Consider the following 20,124-nt stretch of genomic DNA (forward strand, 5'->3'; position numbering starts at 1 on the left):
CTTTTGGCACGCAACGGCAAAAAGGTTAGCCATCACTGCCCTAATATGTCTTCCCCATTTAAGAAAATCAGTCCAAAATGTTTGCTAGAATAACTAGAAGCAGCACATTCCCACAACTGTTTTCATTAAGACAAGACCACAATTTGTCATCTGGTGCTTCCCGAGATTGATTGGCTCAATCAATCCTCTTGAGGGAACAATCTGTTTGCACAGAGTGGTTTTCTGACTTTACACACAATTGTCTATCTGCTTCGTGCTTGCAAGTTTTATTTTAATATCGGCTGCCAAGAAAACCCCTTTGTCTATCTCCTGCCTCCAGCAAGCTTTCGTTGTTTTAGCACCTTCAGGAAAATTGTCACTTCATTCCTGAGAGAAATCCTCTATCCACTATCCCTATAATTTATGGATTAAGAAGATAAAGATTCCATGTATTTTTTTTTTCCAGAATCCGCCTTTTCATATATACGAGTACACAGAAGAGGTTCATAGTAACCGATTTATAGGTAATTTTTCACTTACGACCACAGTTGGGAGCATAAATTACGTTGTTAAACAATGTGGTCATTAAACCAGTTGTGCCTGATTTTAGGGCCTTTTTGCTGTGGTCACTATGGTGGTTAAGTGAATTACCATGGTCATTAAATGAATGGCTTCCGCCACTAACTTTATTCGTCGGAAGTCCCCTGTGAAGGTACCAACTGGGAATAACATGACCCTGGGACACTCCCTCAGTCAAAAGTGCAAGGACTGATTGTAAGTCACTTTTTTCAGCACCACTGTAACTTCGAACAGTCACTAAACAAGTGGTTGTAAATTGAGGACTACCTGTATTACTGGAATGATGCATATAGCAAACAGTGGAAGTGCCAAGGTGCTTTTTCAGGAGGCGACTGGACTTTCCTGTTTTTTCTTTTGAAGACATTTCACTTCTCATCCAAGAAGCTTCTTCAGCTCTGACAGGATAGTGGGGAATGGAAGGATGGAATCCTGACAGAGCTGAAGAAGCTTGTTGGATGGAGAAGCGAAATGTCTTCAAAAGAAAAAACAAGAAAGTCAGGTTGCCTCCTGAAAAAACACCTTTGGGACAGCCATGACCTGGATGACTGAGAATCTCTTTCTCAGCTCCACTGAGAAACAGTGGAAGTCTTGCCCAAAATACAAGATGCTGATGAAAATGAGGGTTAAGCGGTCCAACAGTTTGAGGGCTCAGTTCTCAGATCATTTATTTAGATCACCCCAAAAGTTTCCATCTAACTCAACATCCCAGGAGCTCTAAGTCAAACACTTTCAAGAAACCCACAAATCGTCTTATGGCAAGACTATAAGTAAATTATATTGCTATTTATTGGAACAAGACATAATTGAGGAACAAGTCAAAGAAACTGAAGAGGAAATGCTACTAAAAATTTTCAACTGTGCAAAAATAGATAGACTCACCTTGGAACTCAAGGATAAAAGCATTGTATTATAAAATCTGGGCAAAATTCTATGAATGGTTAGATAAAAGGAGGATAGCCGAGACAAATGTGTAGTGTTAGACTAGAATTATATACGTTATTATAGATAAATATGTATGTGAATTGTATAGATAGGTATATGTAGGTATAGATATGTATAATTGTATAGGAATAAGGCATATATTACTATTATTATACTATGTTTAAATAACGTATAAGGTGTAAGGAATATATTATTATATTATCATTAGTATATTATGTATTAGTTTAAAGTGTTGGAAGATGCTTGGGACCAGTGATGTCATATCTATGTCCAATGTTTTTAATTTTGAACTATTAATTAACTTTTAAAAAAAGAAAAAGAAACCCACAAATAACACGGCAGACAACACTCAAACCCCTATTTTACAATCCAGCACACAGCTAAAATATATCTCTTTTGACTAATCAGCGTTCATAATCTTAAGTAGCGCCAGGGCAGAGAAATCGTTCAACACTTTTAGCACCAGTTCCCGGGCAGAATAGCAAGTGGCTCTGAAAAATTTATTTCTGAGGAGAAGAGAATTCCTCCGGTGGCCTCGTCCGTACTTCTTGCATCACAAAATGGCCCCTGGGTTCCATGAATATTCTAACTTTCATTTTATAATCCCATCCAAGTATGAACCATTTCCAACCCATTTCGCTTTCTCACACTCAAGCTACCACTTCCTTTGATGGCCTTTAGGATTAAGCAGGTCCTTATCGTCCACAATAATTTTTTTTTTAAAAAATCCAGCCAGGAGAGAAGCCTCCCCCACACTCAAGTCAGTCTGCAAAATACTTTTGTGTAACCCAAAGGCCACCTTGCTCAAAATACCAAACGCCCCGTTTGCGTTCTTTGTTTGCCTCTTTTTATAGCCCGTTCTTTCTCTTTGCTCTCCTTTCCTGGTGCACTTGACCCTTTAACAATGGCCTAAGATTACCCTGCCATTGAAATGGTGTTATCTCCTCCAGGCAGTCTGGTCTGCCCACTAAACCCTTTGAAAGAAGCTGCTTATGAACGCAGCCAACTCCTCCCAATCAGACACTCATTTTCCCATCCTTCTTACAGGAATTTTTATCAGATGTCTCCTGGTAAAAGCAAACCTCAGGACATTAAAAAAAAAAAAAAAAAGTCAAAAAAGAGAGAAGCAACACACTGCTCCAGAGAACATCCAATAAAAATAAATTGGGCTACCCTTTTAAGAAAATCTATTTTCAATGATAGGTCAACGTATTGAATTTAAACCAGAGCTGTTCCTATTGGGTATCCTTCCAGGAAAAATTAGCAAGGAAAATGTTTATTTGATAGTCCAGGTAATAACAGCTGCAAAGATTGTTTATGCATAAAATTGGAAAGCGGAGAAAATACCTTTGGAAGGAGAAGTAATTAAAAAAATCTTAGATTGTGCAGAAATGAATAGATTAACTCTGATGATTAAAGATAAGAGAAGACTTAGAATATTTTAAAATATGGAATGATTTTTATTATTGGTTGGAGAAGAGGTATAAATGATTAATTATATAAGTATGTAAAAATATGTGATGAGTAGAATATTATGTTAGTGATGAATTGATATTGTGGACTGGATAAGGATCAAGAAGGAAATAATGACAACTATACAGAAGAAAGAACTTTGGAAGATAATACGGAGATGTCACAGGGAAGAGAAAATTGATGTATTAAATGTTTGTTTGTTTAAAAAATAAAAAACTTTTTTTAAAAAAGAAAGAAAATCTATTTTCAGCAGGGAAGTAGCCTGTGGCTCATTTTGGCATTCAGTCTTAATGCATAAGGAATTGCTAGGTTCTGCAATTCTGTAAGTAGCATATATGAATGTTGTGTATATACCAGGGGTGAAATGCTCCCGGTTCGGACCGGATCACCTGATCCGGTAGCGATGGTGGCAGGTGGTTCGGAGAACTGGTAGCAAAAATCCCTGTGCACCCCCCCCACCATGCCCAGCTGAGCTGCACGATCATCAGAGGCTTTTTTTTTTTTACTTTTAAAAGCATTTTTTCTACAACCTCTTCCGACGAAAAAATGCTTTTAAAAGTAAAAAAAAAGCCTCTGATGATCGTGCAGCTCAGCTGGGATGGTCAGAGCTTTTCAAAGCATTTTTTTCTGCAACCTCTTGGCCAAAGAGGTGGTAAAAAAATGCTTTGAAAAGTCTCTGATGATCCCAGCTGAGTTGCCTGATCGGCAGAGGCTTTTCAAAGCATTAGAAAAAATGCTTTGAAAAGTTTAAAAAAAAAAAAGATTGGCCACGCCCACCCAGTCACATTACCCCCCCACCAAGCCACGCCCACAGAACCGGTAGTAACAAATTTTACATTTCACCCTGGTATATACTAGTATATATCATAATACTTGTATATATCATAAGAGAGTTAGATCGGTGAATCGGTCTCATACATTGACTCAGACAGAAAACATCCTGCATAGAAAATTGACAAGGTCTCAACAAGGAAGAAACTAACCCTGTGCAAATGTGTCCCCTCAAGATTTTATGGAGATCCAGAAGATTAAGTAACTTCCAGTGGTTTTCCTGAGACACACCTTGTTTTTTGGCCTGTGATCCCACTTCTAGCAATGGGTAAACTTGCTACAAACTAGATCTTAATATTGACCAGTAGCTTGGATCTCACATCAACCAAGATGTTCTTCTGCTCAAATTAACCTGAACTGAGCCATCAAAAATGAAAGGATAAGGAACTTCAGCCATAAATAACATATAATGCCAGAATACGACAATCCAATCTATTTTTCCCATAGGTAACTTTACCTTGCTGGCCTTCAGAATATTGATCTGTTCTTCGTGGACTGTATCTCGGTTTTTTTCCAAAAAGCCCTCACAATAATATTCCACCTAGAAAAGATTACAGAACCAGTGTTTGGGTAGGAAAAGAAAAAGAAAAATTAAAATTGTGAGTACAAATCTTATCAAACAAATTAAGATATTCTTAAATATGGACAATATGTCCCTATATTTTTCTTTTCGAAATGCTCTTTTTTAAAAATGGGGCAGCCTAAAACCAGAATATTTTACAGCTAAAGTACCTGGATCTCGATTTCTACGTTCAATTCAAACTGAATTGTGTGTATGCACAAAAGACTAGTTTAGCATATTCATTGTGTCCAGCATTTATCAAAATTAGGTGCTTATTAATAAAAGACTGGCTTTTAACCTGAACAATGTTAATATGCCTGTAGGATGGGTAGAATCACTTTTTTTCACAGGGTAAAAAAAAATTCTGGCCTTCTCCACCAAATGGTTGATGCTATGATTGAGGATGATTTGACTTCCATTGTAAGAGAGACCACATACAGTTCCTGCCATCTAACCTCACTACAAACTCTTAGCAAACTAGTAGCTACAATCAGCAGTGAGTTTCACATATTCTTACTATCGGTTCGCCCTGCCTACGCGCCTTCCGTGCATGCGCCTGGCCTCGAAAACGTGGCTAAATAGGACGGCATTAAGACTGAATGGGTGGGCGAGCCACCCACAGTCTCTGCTTCTGGTTTGCCCGAACCGGCTGAATATCACCTCTGGCTACAATCTTCAAGACTCACAACAGAGTCAAGAGAGGTGAGAAACTGTGGCTGCTTAAAAGTACTAAGGCAGCTTCAGATTTGAGTGGGGAATTCAGACCAAGCCTTCTTAGCTGGATATCAATTTTTTTCCTCCTGACTGGTGTGAATTATAGCCTAGTTCTGAGAAACGGAGCTGAACCGTATGTTTAATGGCTGCTATTAGCAACATGAATGTGCTAGAATAACGAAAAGGGCATATGTACCTGTTTTTTCCTTTCAAATCCAACACTGTATCACTATGATTCTCGCTAGTATGCAATTAAATGCAAAAAAGGGGGGAATCTAAAACTCTTTTTCAATCTCACTCTAAATTCCAGTTTTCAGTTCATTTGTAAATACCCTGAACTTTCTCTTGCCTTTAGATTTCAAAGGTGAAAGGAAAGTGAATAAATAACAGCCAGTACAGGCAACCAACCCAAAGAAAAGAGAGATGTTAAGTTAGTTAAGGTTGGTCCTGCATCAATCCCTCTCAAGTATCTCTGTTCTCATTACCTTATCTGCAAAGTGCACAATAATGAATGCCATGTTTGACATGCGAGGCTTCTGGAAATGTTGACTGTTCCCATGGCGATCATAGAGTTTCTGAGCCCAGTTCTCATCTGTCCCTTTAGGGACCTGTTTTAAAAGACAATTATTCAGAAATGCATGGGACATACACTTAAAAACCTCATTCTGAATGTATTGTACTCAATGACGGCTAGCATTTCACTATACAACAATGCAACTACCTGAAGCAGCTTCTTCTATCTGGAGCGCTTCTATGTTTACTTATTGGGAAAATATTAGCTTATGTGACATTTAACCAAGAGCAAAATTACATGCATACAATAGTCCTCAACCTACAATCACAATTGGGACCGGAACTTCTGTTACTACATGATCATCATCATCATCTTTCAATGATCCCATAATCCCTTGCGGAGTAGAGTCTGGGCAACTGAATGGAGCTGAGTTTTACTGGCCGGATGCCTTTCCTGTTGCCAATGCGGAATTATATTCAGCAGATATAATAATGTGCCGAGAGAGAAAGAAATATCTGCCTCTACCTAGGATCGAACTCACTGCCTCCTGATTGTGAGGCAAGAGCTCCACCTCTAGGCCACCACACCACTCTTACTATATAATGAGGTGCAGATTTTTATTGTCCAGATTATTAATGGTTTAAAAATAAACAAAACGCTCTTAGCTGTTATGTACTTATTTACTTTTCATAACCGTTCTTTTCCTTAACACTTCCATATTACTTTTATATAAGAAAACAGTAAACGAACATTTATGGATAAATTAATTGATTTATTCAGGCTGAATCTTTTCTCTCACTCAACTAAGCAGGACCAGCTTTCACCGTGAACGACCATAACTTTTCCTGGTTTAAAAGTGCAAACAACCCAAAGCTGAAATAAAGAGGTATAGCAAAAATATATTTCACAGTCAACTTAATGTAATATCTTAGTTTTTAAGATCACTATCTTCAAGGTAATAATCAAAGTCCCTTTTTTATTTATTTAGTATTCTGCATCAAATAAATTAAAACGATATTTTAGATAATTTTACTGTATCATGAGGACACGAGACTCCTGCTTCCAAACACCTCTCAATAAATTGGAATAATGCATCAGTAAAACCTTTTTTTGCAGAATTTGTTACACTGCCTGCCAACTTATTTTATTCTGACTTCACTGAAATGAGAGATGTTTCCAGTGGAGGCTGCAGAGCGCTTGTGATCAAAAGACATTGTTCAACCATTCTTTTTTTTTTCCTTCACAGATTTTTCTCCAGGTGGGGAAAAACTGAGAGAACAAATGGTTCACGGACCTTCACAAATTTCCATGAAGGAGATACTGTAGAACTAACATTCAATAAAAACACTCTGGCATCCTGAAAAGAACCGGTGGGATGCATGATAGCAGTGTTCCAATATTTGACGGGCTCCTACAAGTGACGGGCTCCTACACCGAGTGCCGAAAAGGGAGTGCACTCTCTCATCTCGGCCGCAACCCAGAAGAGGAGCTGCCAATGGCACATGCGCGTGCCCAAAAATGAACTTCCAGTTTCCGGGGTGCACAGGGGTAGGTTCTAAATTATTTTACTACCGGTTCTGTGGGCGTGGCTTATTTTGTGGGTGTGGTTTAATGGTCATGTGACAAACAATTCTTTAGGATTTAGCAGAGGTACTGGTCTACCAGGCTTTTAACTGCTTGCAGAGCTGTACCGGTCTACCCATTTGTTTTTGGAGGCACTGGTCTACTGATCTTTGTTTGGAGGCACCGGTCTACCCATTTGTTCTTGGAGCGTTCCGGTCTACTTATTTGTTTTTGGAGCGCACTGGTGTACCACCACACTGCCTTTTACCGCTGATCAGCTGTAGGGCGGCCCTTTGAAGCGCTGTGGCAAGAGTTTAAACAGTTTTTTGCTGCTCTGACACCACCGAGAGCATCAGAAACCATTTTCACGCAGCTTGGTCTCAATTGCCAATCTACCACCACCGAGCGGTTTACAAGGAGCGGATCAGTTCTAGCCGATCAGTTGGGAGACTTCTTGGCTTTTCAATTTAAAGCTAAGGTGTCTTGTTTTTTTTTTCCCTCTCTCTCTCTTCTTTGTCAAGTGAGCCCTGATTTTTTCCTTCTAGCCGATCAGCTGGGACTCAGGAGGCAGCGAATAGATTGGGGGCGGGGCCAGGCAGAGGTGGTATTTACTGATTCTCCAAACCACTCAAAATTTCCACTACCGGTTCGCAAGAACCGGGAAGAAGTGGTAGCAACCCACCACTGGTGTGCACATATGCCCCAGCCAGCTAGTCTTCTGGGTTTCTGGTGCACATGCGCACATGACAATCAGCTGGCCGGCCCGCATGTTCACGCAGGAAAATGGAAGACCAGCTCTTCCAGTTTCCGGCATTTCCGCATGCAAAAATGCCAGCTGATCATCGTGCGCACATGCGCGCCAGAAACCCGGAAGAGGAACGGGTGACGCCGCGTGTGCCAGGCGAAATTGCTCCGTGTGCCACTTTGGGCACGCGTGCCATAGGTTCGCCGTCACGGTTCTAACTGATATCAATGGGTTTACTTGAAATTAACAAAACCTGGATTCCATCAACTGACCCAAATTCTTTCGAAATAGTCTACCTGTTCCCACAACTACTGACTTGTTTTCATCAAAAAGCTCATGGGATGTTAGCACAATAGTTCCTGAAGATATCACCTTATTGCAAGCACATTGGGGGATTTTTTTTTACCTTACATTCTTCATCCAGCAAATCCAAGATACCCAGCTTAGCTTCTATAAGGTCTATGCATGGCTGATTGTCATAAAAATCGATGAGGGTCCAGGGAATTTGCTCCTTCATATATTCATCTTGTTCCAATTTAAAGACATGCTGTGGCAGAGAAAGATAGCAAACATTAAGCTGTTATCTGGAAAGGCTATTTCAATAAATCCTAAATACAGGTGGTCCTTGACTTACAACCATTCGTTTCGTGACTGTTCAAAGTTACAACGGCACTGAAAAAAGGGACTCGTGACCATTTATTGCACTTCGCTGTGGTCACGTGTTCAAAACTCAAATACATGGCAATTGGCCTCTATTTATGACGGTTGTGGTGTCCTGGGGTCATGTGATCACCTTTTGCGACTTTCAGACAAGCCAAGTCAATGGGAAAGCCGGATTCACTTAACAACTCTAATTTAACAACTGCATTAATTCACTTAACAACCGACCAAGAAAGGTCAGGAAATGGGGCAAAAGCCAACAGCTGTCTTGCTTAGCAACAGAAATCTGGGGCTCAACTGTGGTCGTAAGTTGAGGACTATCTATAATCGCTGGAGCCTAATTGGCTGTTTAAAAGCTTCGAACATATTGGATATAGCTCGTTGTTTATTCTGCAGATTTAATCTTTTCCGGAAAAAAACTTAACTTTCTTTGGGCATTTATAATCTTTTGCACATTACAGGCTATTTATAATACATGCAACAAAAAGGCAGAAAAAAGGAATTCAAGGAAACAAAATGAAATAATTCTGAGCCATTTATGTGTCTCAGAATATCAAATCTATTATTCTCTAAAGCTGCAAGAACATTTTTGGTTGAACACTAATCCTTTTAGAAGCAGGTGATAATTACATAGCTATAGGTATCCTGCACTTTAAAACAAAAACCTGAAAAAAGGTTTTAAAACTTAACTACAGGTAGTCCTCAATTTACAACAGTTCATTTAGTGACCGTCCAAAGTTACGACGGCACTGAAAAAAGGGACTTATGACCGTTTTCACAGTTACGACCTTTGCAGCATTCCAATGAACATGTGATCAAAATCCAGATGCTTGGCAACTGGTTCATATTTATGATTTATGATTGCAGCAATTCACTTAACAACCAAGGCAAAAAAATGTCGTAAAACGGGGCAAAACTCACAACAAATGTCTCACTTAACAACAGAAAGTTTGGGTTGAATTATGGTCGTAAGTTGAGGGTTACCTGTATGCAATAAAGTTTCTTGATTTTAGGGAGTTTCCACAAAAACTGAGGAAGTACAAGAAACCATATCCAAAACAGCAGATTTCACCTTAAATCTTGCTGTGATTATGGTTGGTTGCACGGTGACAACAGCAACAGAGATCTGGGTTGACCCTTGATATGGAGTCATGCTCGATTTTAGAAATCAGGGATCATATATTCTATTGCAGTAAACGCGAAAAAGATTACAGTAAAACAAAACTCAAAACCATGCATAAAAATTATATATAAGGATAGGAATATTAACAACTTGAAATCACGCACGAGTAATAGCTGAATGGCTGCAACATGAATCACTCGTAAGGGTCTGAAGACATAATGTATTAGGCTATTAAGAAAACAAGCAGCAGCAAACAGAATTTTCGCAAGGGTTGATGAATATCTTAAAATAAATATTTCACCCTCCTCTCTTGTCAATCCAGTGCAATATGTGTTGCTACGAAAAATTGCTTTTAGGGATTACTGTGGGAAAAGTCAATAGAAAGCAAAAGGAGCAAAATAAAGCAGAAAAATTATTCGAGTTTGTTTTTTTAAAAAAATAACATTGGAAATTATCGAAAAAGCCACAGGGGAGATAAAACTTCTAGAACTTTTGTAGAATGGAAACAGCTAAAAACCGTGAAGATCTGCAGTCTCTAAGTAACGGGGAATATAGTGCTAAGAAGGAATGGTATTCACTTAGCTTCCCTACCAGTTAGCAAATGTGAGCGTGCGAGCTCATGTTCACGCATGCACACGGCCTTCCATGCATGCTCTTTGCTTGTGCTCATGGCTTGCATGCATGCGCACGGCTAAAAAATGTGCCTAAATAGAATGGCATAGAGCCGGGGTGGGGTGGGGGCCCACTTGCGACGCCCACCCACAATTTCTACTATCGGTTTGGGCGAACCAATCCTAATCGGCTGAATGCCACCTCTGGTGCTGAGGATTGTGAGTGACTAGGTATTAGATATGGTAATTAGCCAAGGTATTAGACTAGGTATGTCTGGAGAAGACTCCTGCAAGTCTCTTGGACTGCAAGGCCATCAAACCGGTCAGTCCTAGAGGAGATCAACCCTGACTGCTCTTTAGAAGGCCAGATCCTGAAGAGGAAACTCAAATATTTTGGCCACCTAATGAGAAGGAAGGAAATAAGTCACTGTGCGTATGTATATATGTATATATAACCTTAGAAAGTAGTTAATAGATGAAGTTGAGCATTATATATGTACTGTATATGTATATGTAATTTGTGTGTTTGATTAAGAGAAACTTGTCAGTTTTTCTTATAATTGTTTTAAATGTTTTTTTTTAAATACGAATAAAGTTTGTTTATAAAAAAAATAAAAAATAAAAATTAAAAAAAGAGAAGGAAGGACTCCCTGGAGAAGAGCCTAATTCTGGGAACAATTGAGGGCAAAAGAAGAAAGGGACGGCAGAGAACGAGATGGCTGGATGGAGTCACTGAAGCAGTCGGCGTGAGCTTAAATGGACTCCAGAGGATGGTAGAGGAAGACAGGAAGGCCTGGAGGAGCGTTGTCCATGGGGTTGCAATGGGTCGGACACGACTTCGCAAGTAACAACAACAAGGTATTGGAGCGCAACTTTTAAAAATCTGCTGTTCTTCAATTGAAGGAAATTTAATTTCCTTTTTCTGGGTCTTCCACTACTGTTTGCTTATTTATTATAAAAGCTGAGGAACTCTCAATGGTTATGTTGAAAGAAAATATCTAGATCGCTCATAAAATTATTATATCGTTATATAACGCAAATATAGTGGGGTTCCTAATCTGAAATATTATTTAAAAGGATTTCAGCTGAGACAATATGGGTCCTATTTGCAAATCAACACATTTTCACAGGGGGAACTCACATAATTTCCATCTGGTAAACAGAGCTCATCAAAAATTTATTTGTTTTTTAATAGCAGTACTATGTAATGTAAATAGAGTGGGTTAATCCCTTTTAGAAGACAAGCTTCATTAACATGTTAGTTATTCCTATATCTTGTTCATTTACCACATTCTTAAAACATTTTAATCAAAGCACAGAATATTGTGGATATCTTTGTATTATTTGGCCCCACCCCCAAAGATACTAAAACAAATTTGACAATCCAAATTACCAAATTGAACTGCTGCTGTAATTTTTCATTGGCGTAATTGATGCAGAATTGTTCAAAGCTATTATATTCAAAGGTCTCAAACCTGCAAAACAAAAAGAATATTCTTAGGGAAAGGATTCAAAGAATAGTTTCTGGGGGAAAAATCATTAATATTTACAGATTAATTATTGTACTATTTTTATAAACCACATTGGGAATCTGATTTGAGAGAGTTATTAAAATGAGGTCAATAAATAAAAATTACTTCCAGTTTAGAAATATCAGCGAGAGCTTAAGTTAATTTTCTCAATCCAGATTCCTACAGATGCATGGATAGCTATCACCGGATGCAATTCTCGAGCTGTAATTCCAATATATTTGGAGAACATTATATTGGGGAAGAAATGTTTAGGCTAACGGCACCATCAGTTCCATCACTCACTGTCTCCTAGAACAGGGGCCCCCAACCCCACCCCCCGGGGGCCACAGCTCAGTACCGGGCTGTGGCCCATTCAGAATTGGGCTGGGCAAGCAGCGGGCGACTGTGTGCATGCACGCAGCTCCATTTGTTCACGCAGTATGCGTGCCCGCCACTCGCGCAAATGGAACTGCGCCCGTGCTTGCCCACCACTTGTATGGAACCATCTCCTGTCTCCCTGCTCGCCAGTGCCGATCTACAAAGTAGACCACCAAACTGCTGTCCTAGAGGCCTATCCTATTTCCAAATTTCTTTTTTTTTAAATCATTTTTTTTAAACAGTTTGTCTTTAAAAACAACACAAAAAACAACCACACATATATAAAAACAAAACATGTCAAGACATAACATACTGAACATTACATAACATTAATGGTAATTTTACAAAATTTCATATCGACCTATTTCCAAATTTCAATGGGTAGAACACCTAGTCTCTGGGCCATAAGAACCATAATTTTAAATTTCTCACAATGACACAAGAATGGTAACAAGGAATTAGGGAAAATGTTTAAGTGTTTCTCAACCTTCTAACATTTTTACCATATGAAATCCAAGTCTAAAATGAACCATTTGCAAGATTCTTGAGGGAGGGTGGGAGAAGGGGGAGAGAGAGAGGGAGAGACAGAGAGGAATAGAGGGAGGGAGGGAGAGGGGGAGGGAGGGAGCGGGCAGGAGGGAGAGAGAGAGAGGGAGAGACAGAGGGAGGGAGGGAGGGAGAGGGAGAGAGAATTTGAAGGCAGCTGTACAACACTATTAAAATATCTTATGAGACAAGTTTGAATAGTTTATTATTTTTGGTCTGACAAAATCCTGAGCAAGATCTATAGAGAAATAATACCTCTGCATACAAAACAAATGTTGAAGAATGAAAAAGGGGAAAAAAACTAGATTCTTTCTATTCAACTATGAAAGATTATCAGACGATGAAAGCGTAAGTACCAGACTGCTTTCATTAGGCCCTATACATAAAGGGCTTAAAATAGCTTTGCACTGTCATTTTAAGAAGATTCACATGTAAGTCCAAATTCGTGTTTAATTCAGACACGTTCACTTAAAACTTCCTCCATCTTTTTCAATTTTATCAGAATAAGTCCTCCCCTGTTGTCAAGTGTAACAGCTTAACTGAAACCAATCAAGGAAAACGGAAGTTTAAGATAATACCATTACATTTTATGGTTTTTAGGCATGTTGCTGTAATGGAAATCCAATCTCCTGTTTTGACGTCGATTAACACAATGTCTTTCTCGAGATAGAGTTTAATACCCTCGCCTTGCATTCTTTTCAACTACGACTTTGATTTGGGCTTTGCTTTAATAGATCGGATTCCTATCTACTGTCAAATAAAGTAGGAATTCAATTGCTTCCCGCTACTGTATGAAATCTAATACCGAAACATCCAGAGATCCTGACTTAACACTTCCCAAGGTCGCTCATCTGAATCACACTGTGCGCCCTTAAATCCGGATCTCGGCAAACAAAAGGCAAGCTATCCCATCCTCTTCTTATAAAGTGGTGTGATTTCCAGCCATCGTTCTGCAATAGTCACATCTGCTCCTACCATATTGATTTTCACTGTCTGCAAGAATTAGCGCACTCACATACTTCTAACACTGGAGACATGGCAGACCCTTTTCCCTGCACGCAAGAGAGAGGTAGAGCGGTCCCTAAGATCACAGTACAACTTTGTTACACGCAGAGAGACACTTAAAGCATCTCAGGAGTCAGCTGCTCCAGCTGTGCTTTACAGAATTTGAAAAAGAAAAGCAACACACCAACAAATTGACTTTGATGCCAGCATGCGAGACTCCTCCCTACAACTTGCTCTACGATTTCCAAGTGTTGGTTCTTACGCTCCGGCAAGTAAGAAGAAAGAGTCACACCGCAAAACTTATTAAACTCCACTACTTAGAGAAGACGCAGGAAATACCCGGGAATGCCAGCGTTGATCCTAGCAAACGCAAGCAAAAGGGTAGAGGAACAGGATTCCGAAAAAGCTTTGTTGCTCACCCATAAATGTCCAGCACACCGATAAAGGAATGCTGCTTGACCGTCGTGTACAAGGCCTTGTTGATATGCTGCACAATCCAGTTGAACAGCTGAGCGTAGATGTGCTTGGCTAGCGCATTCCTGGCGTTGACGGCTTGTTGGAGGGACATATTCTTGGTGTAGGTTTCCGAAGTGGTGACCAGCTTCCGATGGCAAAGCCAGTGTTCCATCTGGCTGTGCTCCACTCCCAGTAATCTGCAAAAATGATGCAGGTGTTGATCTTGGTTCTAGGATATAAAGAAAGACATCTGATTCAGCAAAGCACACAGTGGAGGTTGATGTCGCCGGAGGGTTACCCATAAAAAAAAAAAAACCGTGCAACCTTCTAATTCGCAAATGGGTTGGGTGGAAACCTTTGGTGGTCTACTCGAGGCTGCCTTCTTGGGCTGCTGTTTCCAGCTTCCAGGAAACAACTGTGATGGCGCAGTGGTTAGACTGTAGTATTACAGGCTAATTCTGCTGACTGACTGCAGTTCGATTCTCACCGGCTCAAGGTTGACTTCCATGCTTCCGAGGATGGTAAAATGAGAACCCAGATTGTTGGGGAAAATAGGCTGACTCTGGAAACCGCTTAGAGAGGGCTGTAAAGCACTGTGAAGTGGCATGTAAGTTTAAATGCTATTGCTATTCCAATGAAGAAGAATATTTGTAGCTAAAGGTTGAAATGAGGGATCCTTGGTGGTCTCTGAGCTTGGTTGTTTTCTTGCAGACATTTCATTACCCAACTACCCAATGGCACTGATGATATTATCTAGTCTGGGTATGAAACGTCTCCCAGAAAACAACTGAGTTCAGAGAGTACCAAGGACTTCTTGTTTCCAGATTCGCTGGTTTGCAGCGACAAGGATACCAACATCCACCTCATGAAACATTGGGCTCCTTGCCAAGAACATTGCTACTACTATAACCAGCCACAGACATATCCTAACTCATCCTATACATAAGCTAGACAGGTTTTTTTCCCCCTCTGGATCTCTGGCTAATTACTTTCTTTTTTAGTCTATGGCATAGAACACATGGATATCAATAATAAAATTATGTAGAAGGAACACATCATACTGTCAACTTGCAAAGCATTTCTAGTCTGCTCTCAAGTTGCCATGGGCAGAAAGGCGGGAGAACTGATGGAGCAATTCAGCAGCCACATTCCACGCACACCTTCCTCCAAGGTTGGATCTCAGATTACCAAAGCCAGTTTGTGAGGTGTGGTTTCTACAGCCCGCGAAAGTGCCTCTTTGGAGAAGGTGATTTATGACAAAGCCTGAGAGGTGTGTGTGGGGGGGGGAAACAGGGTCATAGTTGAGCCGTAAATTACGTGCGGCAAGGTTGACTACACTTTGGAAGCTGTCGACATGTTGCTCCTAATAAATAAATGGATTTCTTTTGAAACTTGGCTTGAGGCTTATGAGTTAATTAGGGCATTTGTCGGAGCCCTGACACATACTATGATACACGTATGATGGAAAGATGTAGTCAATTTTGTAAGGTTTGAGGAATTCAAGAAATTATATAGGATATAAGTTACATTTTAAAATACATTGATTCCTAAGAATAGATAAGTGTTCTATATATTAATATTGGATAATTAATATAATTATCCAATTAAGCGCAATATCTGTTAGTTAGAGAAAGTCTGGAAGTTTTCCTCCTGTATAAATAGCAGCAACTAATGTGGTCTAGATGAGGAGCATCACAAGGGGAGGGGGGAATCTCTGCCCCATTTAAACAGAGAACCTTGGCAGATGCCATGCAAGGTGCAGTTCCTGTTCAGCTTCTTACAAAAACTATGGCTTTAATAAAGATTATTAGCACTGGTGGGTAGCATCGAAACCCACTCATTTTTACGTCGGGTTAGATATATTTTTTCCAGAAACTGGACGTCTGGTAGTCCAGTTTACACCCCCCTGTGATTTTACATCAAAGTTAGCATTATGAAGCTGCTGTGCAAGGATCAGTGGGTGGTTCCTGGGCTAAATACAACAGTGTAGAGGAGAACTGGATTCTGACCTTGATTATTTAACAATATAAAAACCGAAAAGCTCTTTTCCTTCACTTAGTCAAAATGGAGACCCAGTCCCTCCTGACTCTATTATTCTGTATACAGGCAGGAGTGGGCTGCTGGGGGTTCGCAGGAGTTCAAGAGAACCTCTAGCTAAGATTCTGTGCGGTTTGGAGAACCCCCAAATCCCACTCCTGGCTGGCTCTGCCACCCCGCCCCGCCCCTCCCAGGAATCCCCACGCAGCCCATTTTGGATGCAGGTAAGTGCAGGGTGCTTGCGGAGGCTCAAGGAGGGTGAAAAATGGGCCTACTGGGAGTTCAGGAAATGGGTCTGTTTCTGGCCTCCAGAGGGCCTCCGAAGCCTGGGGAGGCTTGAGCAAAGCCTCCAGAGGCCGGGGAGGGACCACCCCCTGCCGTGGTGCAGGAGGCCAACTAAGCCACGCCCACCATGGCCAAACCCATCCAGTAACCGGGCAGAGAACCCCTTGCTAAAATTTTTGAAGCTCACCTCTGTATATAGGTACTCCATGACTTACGACCCCAACTGAATCCAAAGTTTCTGTTAAGTGAGATGTTGGCTAAGTGAGTTTTGCCCCATTTTACGACTCTTTTTGCCACCATTGTCAAGTGAATCACTGCAAGTGTTAAGTTAGTTGCACAGTTGTTAAGAGAATCTGCCTTCCTCATTGATTTTGGTTGTCAGAAGGTCGCAAAAGGGGATCACATGACCCCAGGGACACGGCAAAGGTCATAAATAGGAGTCAGTTGTCAGGCATCTAAATTTTGATCACGTGGCCATGGGGATGCTGCAAAAGTTGTAACTATGAAAAAGATAATAGTCACATTTTTCAGTGCCATTGCAACCTTGAACGGTCACTAATCGAACTGTTGTAAGTTGAGGACTACCTGTATATCTGATCAAGCATCAGAGATTGGCTTACTGGGGTTGAGGGCAGTGGTGAAATTTATTTATTTTTTATTACCGGTTCTGTGGGCGTGGCTTGGTGTGCGTGGTACGGCTTGGTGGGCGTGGCATAGTTGGCATGGCAGGGGAAGGATACTACAAAATCTCCATTTACATCCCACTCCACGGATACTGCAAAATCCCCATTCCCTCCCCACTCGTGGGGGAAGGATATTGCAAAATCTCCATTCCCACCCCACTCTGGGACCAGCCAGAGGTGGTATTTGCTGGTTCTCTGAACTACTCAAAATTTCCGCTACCAGTTCTCCAGAACCTGTCAGAACCTGCTGGATTTCACCCCTGGTTGAGGGTGTTATTTTGCAAGTCTGCCAAATCTCATAAGATCTCGGTTTTTCTCATAAGATTCTCAGGAGCCAATGCAAGAAACTTGATGGGATTTAGATTATTTTGAAAACTGTTAACAAACACGGGGGGGGGGAGGTTAAAATTGCACAATTGTGCACGTGATTTAAAAATCTGACGAACGTTCTGTACTCAGAAGAATCCTGTTTTGTAATTTGAAGTCCTGACAATCCCCATTTATTGCACTCAAATTGTGTTGGAATTACTACTGTAAGAAGTCTTCACTAGCGCGTAATTGTTATGCTGGCAATTCTCAAACGAAAGAAAGGAGCCCCAGGAGGCTGAATTAGGCCAGGAATGTAGACCGTAGAAAACTTTTTCTCTGCACCTCATATTTTGCTGCGTTTCGCTGACTAAATAAGTTAGCAGGCAGATCAAACGTCCAGAATCATGGATGCATTTCAATTAAGCGGCATCAACATCATTAAGGACAGCAATACCTGAAAAGGAGATTTGCTTATGGACTCAGTATATCCAAGCCTAAGAATTAAAAATAGGCCACTGCATTATTTCTTAAGGAAGTGCAGCAACCTTAAGGAAGTGCAGCAACTGAGCCTTGGTAGCACAGTGGACTAATGCACTGTTATTAACATCTGCTGCTTGCAATTACTGCAAGTTCAAATCCCACCAGGCTCAAGGTTGACTCAGCCTTCCATCCTTTCAAAGGTAGGTGAAATGAGGACCCAGATTGTGGGGGCAATAAACTGACTTTGTATAAATATACAAAAGTATGAAGGCTATTGCTTAACGCATTGTAAGCCGCCCTGAGTCTCCGGAGAAGGGCGGCATATAAATCAAATTAAAAAAACAAAAAAAAACCTTGCAAACCATGTTTTAATATTTGAATTAGAAAAAAACAAAACAAAACACTTCAGCTGACGATCATGGAAATGCATGTGGGCAGGGCTCAACTTACAACCGTTCGGTTTTGTTCACAGTTACAATGACACTGAAAAAGTGACTTTGACTGTTTTTCACGTTTACGACCGTCGCAGCATCTTCATAAAACTTCAGATGTTTGGCAACTGGCTCATATTTATGACAGTTGCAGTGTCCTGGGTCAAATGATCCCTTTTTGCAATCTTCTGACAAGCAAAGTCAATCAGGCAGCCAAATTCACCGAACAACCGTGTTACTAGCTTAACAATTGCAGTGGTTTACTTCACAACTGTGGCAAGAAAGGTCATAAAATGGGGGCAAGACTCATTTAACAACTGTCTTGCTCAGCAATGGAAATTTGGGGCTCAACTGTGTTGGTAAATTGAGGACTAACTGTAATAGATTAATCAGCAATTGTATCACATTTTATCTGGTTAGAATAAAAAGGTAAAGGTTCCCCTCACACATATGTGCTAGTCGTTCCCAACTCTAGGGGGCGGTGCTCATCTCCGTTTCAAAGCCAAAGAGCCAGCACTATCCAAAGACATCTCCGTGGTCATGTGGTTGGCATGACTAAACACCAAAGGCGCACGGAACGCTATTACTTCCCACCAAAGGTGGTCCCTATTTTTCTACTTGCATTTTTTTACGTGCTTTCGAACTGCTAGGTTGGCAGAAGCTGGGACAAGTAATGGGAGCTCACCCCGCTACGCGGCACTAGGGATTTGAACCGCTGAACTGCCGACCTTTCAATCGACAAGCTCAGCGTCTTAGCCACTGAGCCACCACATCCCTGATTAGAATAGTCCCTGGTTAGAATAGAGGTGAGTTAAGTGAAAAGATGAACATTTTGCTCTGCAGGATTTATTAAGGCTTATAAAACTCTGGCCATTGATTCCTTCCTTCCCTGCTCTGTCTGAATAATGAGAATATAAAGAAGTATCTCAGACCCTAAAGGTCTCAAGGGAATTCCCTTGACATGGGATATAATTACATCAAGACTTTGCATAACATTAGGTGTGCGGTGTCACAAAAATTGGACAGCCCTCTTGAAAGAAGCCCTTGCAATTTAGGAGGCTCTAGTAGTCTTACACAATCAAAGCCCTGCTTCTTTTTGATGTGCATCGCATTAATCAAAAGATTAAGAAAAAAAAGCAGATCTAAAGATGTTTCCTCTTTGATGTACAGAGCCCCGTTATGTACCCGCTAAAAACGTACCGTTATACTGCAGGATTCTCCGTCACGTTCGGAACGAAAATCCACATTTCCAAGGTGTAGGACGGCAGCGAGTATCTTAAAAATGGTCATCTGATAGGACTCCTTTACTCCTGAAAAATATGATTGATATCCAATTTTCAAGTGCCTGAACAGCAATTTGCCAGCAGTCCCAGCGAGTATGACATACGATGAGGGATGCTGGAAGATGGATTTTCAGCAAAATCTAGACCATCATAAATTGACCATCCCTGGACCACAAACACCACAGTTTCGGGGGGGGCGGGGAAAGAAACTACCTTCTCTTTAAATCGGTGATGGTGAACCTATATGCTTTGGGTGACATGCCAGCATTCACCCACAACTACAGGTAGTCCTCGACTTACAACCATTCATTAATGAAAAAGGAGAGAAAGGGGAGTGGAGTTTGCAGGAGACAATTAGTTCATTGCTGCATTCTTGCCAAGTATTGCAGCATCTGAAAGATATCGGCCTGGCCACTCTCCAAGC

The 20,124-nt window shown here is 40.8% G+C and overlaps 1 protein-coding gene across 7 annotated transcripts in view; it reads right to left on the reverse strand.

Annotated features, from left to right (window-relative positions):
* Positions 1-20,124, reverse strand: part of MYO5B (myosin VB) — a 321,534-nt gene that overhangs the window by 136,258 nt on the left and 165,152 nt on the right. For all 7 annotated transcript variants that reach the window (XM_034401761.3, XM_034401760.3, XM_034401759.3 and 4 more), the window contains exons 9-14: positions 19,618-19,727; positions 14,156-14,421; positions 11,690-11,771; positions 8,309-8,449; positions 5,566-5,688; positions 4,262-4,345 (exon numbers count right to left, since the gene is read on the reverse strand). In XM_034401761.3, the coding sequence (XP_034257652.2) occupies positions 4,262-4,345; positions 5,566-5,688; positions 8,309-8,449; positions 11,690-11,771; positions 14,156-14,421; positions 19,618-19,727 (806 nt within the window). The remainder of the gene's footprint in view (positions 1-4,261; positions 4,346-5,565; positions 5,689-8,308; positions 8,450-11,689; positions 11,772-14,155; positions 14,422-19,617; positions 19,728-20,124) is intronic.

This window comes from Pantherophis guttatus, chromosome 2 (assembly GCF_059756535.1).
Source record: "Pantherophis guttatus breed Tessera chromosome 2, ASM5975653v1, whole genome shotgun sequence".
NCBI lineage: Eukaryota > Metazoa > Chordata > Lepidosauria > Squamata > Colubridae > Pantherophis > Pantherophis guttatus.